The sequence below is a fragment of the Populus euphratica genome, unplaced genomic scaffold (assembly GCF_000495115.2).
Source record: "Populus euphratica unplaced genomic scaffold, PopEup_1.0 scaffold44.1, whole genome shotgun sequence".
Taxonomy (NCBI): domain Eukaryota; kingdom Viridiplantae; phylum Streptophyta; class Magnoliopsida; order Malpighiales; family Salicaceae; genus Populus; species Populus euphratica.
In genome coordinates this window covers 721,573-726,453 of record NW_011499865.1, presented here as the reverse complement: position 1 = coordinate 726,453, position 4,881 = coordinate 721,573, and the positions used below count along the sequence as shown (strand labels likewise).

The following is a 4,881-nucleotide window of genomic DNA, read 5'->3' as shown; positions in this document are numbered from 1 at the left end:
AAAATATAGATCAAACCAGGCAGCACTTAGAAAAAACTTTGCTTGGAACGACAATCACAAGTTTGAAAAGATTGTGTAGTTACCTTTGATTTAATATTATTTTTATTCTTTTATTCACTTTACATTTGGCTTGATAAAATATTTTGTTTTCTTTAATTTTTAAAAACTTTTTGTGGAAAAAAATGTTTATAAGCACCTAGATGAATGTTTCTTTTCACTTTTTTTTTATATCTTGAATTAGACTTGAAAGCATTTTAATATCAAGGATGTAAAATAAAATATAAAAAAAATAATTTTTGATGTAGTCGTTCATAATTTATGCTTTTGCATAGAACAAAGCTAGTTCTTGATTTGATTTGATTTTTTTTTTTTATGATTGAACTCAAGATGAATCTTAAGTTGTTTACATATCTCTATAAATAAAGGATCAAGTCATGATGTATTTCAAAATGATTTTTTTTTATATTCACAATTTATACTCTTGTGGGCTAGGAGTATTACATTTTTTTTATGTCTAACAATTTAGGGTCATGTGATGTGGAGCTTAAAAGACCTTTAAAAATAAAATTGCTTTAGAACTTCCCATTAATGGATACAATTTACATAATTATCAATAATCTTGTATGCTTTATTATTTGCCTCTTATTCTTTAAAGGTTTCTAGAGCTGACTCATCCTTAATAGATGACTTATTTGGATTTGAGTTGTTCTTTAATGCTTCTTTGATGGTGATATGATTTACTAATATAATTTTTTATTTTGGAAATTGAATCTGTATCTTTATTGGTGTTTTTTCTTCTTTTTAAAGCTTTTGCTTCCTTGATCAGGATCTTTTTGGTCTTTCTAATTTACTCATCTTTTAATATTTTACTTTCTTCTTTATCACTTTAAGGCTAAGTCTAAAGAAAACACAAGCTTTATGCCTTAAGCTTTATAGCTTGGTAGAAATGGATATTTGATCACCTAGTCTTTTAAACATAGAAACATTTGAATTCTCACATAATCTTTCAAAGACTAAAATATAAGCATTTTCTTTATTATTTCTATATGGAATATATAGCTCTTGGACATCTTTTTTATTGTATTTTAAAGAAATGGATAATAATAGGATTTGATGTAATCTTCTTCATCTTAATATTTAATAGTTCAAAAGGTTGATATCTTATTCTGAATTTTAATTGTTGGACCGGTCCTCCTCTTTGTATGATCTTTCCTACTTTTTTGGATGATCCTCTACCTGTAAAATGTCATATAAGTTTTCAAGTTTATAAGATTTACCTATTCCATATCTTGCATTCTTAAAAACTTTTTGGATATGAGGATCAAACCATCCCTTTGGATGCTTTATTGCTTCACTAGAGGTTTCATCCTTTATGGATTTTGAAGAATAAGAATCAAAAAGTGATAGTCCAACCATGGTTGACAATGGTATGACTAGATTTTCCTTTATTATCTAGACATCTTTCTTAGAAAGTTTTTGTTAACTTTATCAATGCTTCATATTTATTTACTTTATCTTATCTTTTAAATTGAGTATGACTTCTAACTTCAAGTCTTTATCGTTTTTGAAGTAGAACCTAATATTTGTATAAGATGATTCTTTAATAGAAAATGGTTTTTTTATAGCCACAACACATTTAACTTCATCATTATATCTATATATAAAGCAATGTCATGTTGATGAAATCACATCATTTTTATGTTTAACCAAGTTCTTTCTAAGAGTAAATAATAGGAAGTCTTTGTCTTAATAATATAGAAAAGCAATGAAGCTCATGTTTCTAATCTCAATCTTGATAAGAAGACATGTTGTCTTTTTTGGTTAGTCTTGGATCACCATTATATTCTTGGATAAAATCAAACTAGCATGATGTGAATTACAAATCCATATTTTGTTATATATTACTTAATGATATGAAATATATAATAAAATAAATTTAAATTTATATAAATATTAGAAAAATAAATTTATTTAATTTAATTTAATTTATTTTTACTTGAGAATATAATAGATCACATCAAAAGCCAAATTTAAATCATTCACTAGAGCAAAACACTAAGCTTGAAAATTTTATTTATTTATTTTTAAGTGTATTTTAGTTAAGATGTAAGATGTATTTGGAAGGGCGATTGAACTATATTTTTAAAATTTTTTTGATACTCTAATATTATAAATAATCTTTTTATATTATTTTAAAAAAAAATTTACCACGATATAAAACCCTCACTCTCTCTTGAAATTAGGGGCGTGGACCGCGGGAACGGGGACCATCATACCCGCTTGAGTCACCGGCCGTGCCTTCATAAATTGTGCTTCCAATAACAAGTGAAAATATGTGCACACTGTTGACTCAAAATTAAGAATCACCTCACCGTTCACAGCCCATCACCAGCCCCGATTTTGAAGCAGGATCAAAGATAACTAAGGGAGATGAATAAGCTAACCTTCATTGTTCCTTTTTTTTTTTCTTCGTCGATGTATAAAAGAGCTACGGACTTGTATCATACAAGCTACTTTTCTTCATCTGTTTACGCAGAAATTCACAACAGGCACATGTAAACTGCTGGTGGGGGGACAATTGAAAGAGAAATCGTTCACAGTTTCCTCTGGCCTGGTAAAGTGGTCCTGTTCACTCATCATTCATTGCTTGATGAGGCATTCCTCGGAGAAAAAAAATACCACGAAGTGAACAGAATACCAAATTCATAAATGAAGGCCAAACACCTGTATCCTTGACAGCAGAAAATTTCCTACAGAATTTATAACGCTTCACACAGTGAAACAACATTATGATTTCAACATTTTGGATGATAATGGTGAGAGAACCTCATCCATGTGTAGTGTCATAGGGACCATTAGACATTACTCCAGATGCAAAGGTAGGACCAGAATCACTACCAACCTGAACCTGAAACATAAAGCATATTCAGAAGTTATTCGTGTGGACATCTTCTCTTGGAGGTCAAAGATCAAAAATTGTATCATGTGTCATTTCATACACAAGCAGGCAGTTCAGTGAGAGCTCTGTTTCCAATGGCGAGTGCCCAGTATAAAATTGACTTCTATGGTTTTTTATGCATAGAGAAGATGGGTTGTTTCTCTCAAATTTCGAGGTTCACCCTGTAATGAGTTCAAGTGCAATCCATCCAGTATTAATTTTGATTAATATCAAATTCAAAATGTCTTCAAAACGGAGCTCAGAAGTAACATTCTAATATCAATTTCATTACAAAAACACAGTAATTTTTATATATAGTCTCTATATGGATCAATCGGCATTTGCTTAGGTTAAGCAGATGGTACTGAGCACCGATGCCTTTCAATGAATACATCGTGACACTGTATAAAACTGGTTTTCAACTATAAGTGATGAGTCATATTTCTGAAGAGCACCAGTTTTTGAACATGGGTTCTCTCTGTCCCCCACCCCCTACCCACTTGAGCTATGGTTTTTTGGTTACTTAGAACTAAGCGATAAAGATTTCACATTCTTTATGGAGAATTTTGTAACTTGTTAACCAACGCAACTTTCTGCTATTAATTCACGATTTTTTTTTTTGTGTTTTACAACAATCACGATTCTGCAAACATATGTGCTAAGGCACCAATTGATACAGCCAACATATTGTTATTGGATCCACATCTGTCAGAAACGGCACACTGAAGTTCAGCATATTAAAAAGACACAAGGATAGTGAGCACACACCTGATGCAAGCCATAAGGATCAGGATATGAACTTCCTCCACATCCCACTTCAGCACTGCCATAGTTTCCACCATATCCAGGACCTAAACACACGGGTCAAAAGGTCAATGTCTAAATTTCACAAAACTTCAAGAATATGTTGCATTTGGCAGACACGATAGTAAGTTACTTGGGTTTGCTGCTGCAGCTGCTGCCCTTGCTCTTTTCTCTGCATTAGCAAACTCACCGCGAAGTTTCTCAATTTCTCGAATCACAAGATTCATATTTTTCTCCAATACCTTTTCTTGCTCAAGATTAAGCGCCCGTGTCTTCTTCTCATATGCAATAGCAGCCCTAATCACACCCAGGAAAAAAAATCAACATTTTCATCACTTTTTAAATTCTAACCTCGAATTGTCCCTTAATTATAAAGCTCCTTTTTTTTGTTTTTTCTTTTTTGTCTTACCTTCCTCTTTGAATCTCTTGCTGTACAGTCTCAATCTCCGCTTCAAGAACACCCACCTGCTGCGTTTCCGTTTTAGCTTTAACAATTTCATTATTCATCCCCTTCAATTGTGCAGTCATATCGTGGCGTTGCGCAGTAAGTTTCTGTACATTCGTTCTCACCTGAACAAGCTCAGCACTCATAGCATCAATAGACCGTAACTCAGCATCCAATTTCAACGATCTTTCATAGACTTCACGAACTTCATTGTCTCTCTCGGCTTTGACATCAGCAGCAAGTGTTGAAAAGTGACGAAGGTCTTGTTGTGATAAAGAGAGTTCTTGTTTTAATGCAAAGTGTGTGGCTGCGAGTCGTTCATTTTCTAAAAGAAGGGATTGGATCTCACGGTGTTGGATTGATATTCGGTCTTCGAGGAGGTGGTGGTGAGGACGGGCATGGAGGCGGTGTGGGTCGGTGGTTGGGTGTGGAAGGAGGGCGGCTCGAGATAAAGGGATCTCTCGGAGTTGGAGATGGTCGCGTCCTGCCATCGTTCCTTCTTTTTTTTTGGTTCCGCGCGACGGGCCTTTTTTTTTTTAATAATTTGCTGGAGTGTTAGATGGAGGTGCGACTGGAAAGATTTCAAGGGCTGAGCATCGAGGGGAGGTTGGTTGCCCGCGGTAGGAAAGTTTCCAGCCAAGTCGAGGGCAGGGGAGCCTCGCAGAAACCCGCGTGACAATTTTAACGGCAAGGG

At 33.9% G+C, this 4,881-nt stretch overlaps 1 protein-coding gene across 1 annotated transcript; it reads right to left on the bottom strand.

The window, feature by feature from the left end:
* Window positions 1-2,554: 2,554 nt before the first annotated feature.
* LOC105125921 (protein FLC EXPRESSOR) lies at window positions 2,555-4,881 on the bottom strand. Its single transcript, XM_011026597.1, has 4 exons — window positions 4,152-4,881; window positions 3,876-4,039; window positions 3,707-3,789; window positions 2,555-2,908 (listed from the first exon to the last, which is right to left on the bottom strand). The coding sequence occupies exons 1-4, from the start codon at window positions 4,676-4,678 to the stop codon at window positions 2,828-2,830; spliced, it is 855 nt and encodes a 284-aa protein (XP_011024899.1). The 5' UTR covers window positions 4,679-4,881; the 3' UTR covers window positions 2,555-2,827.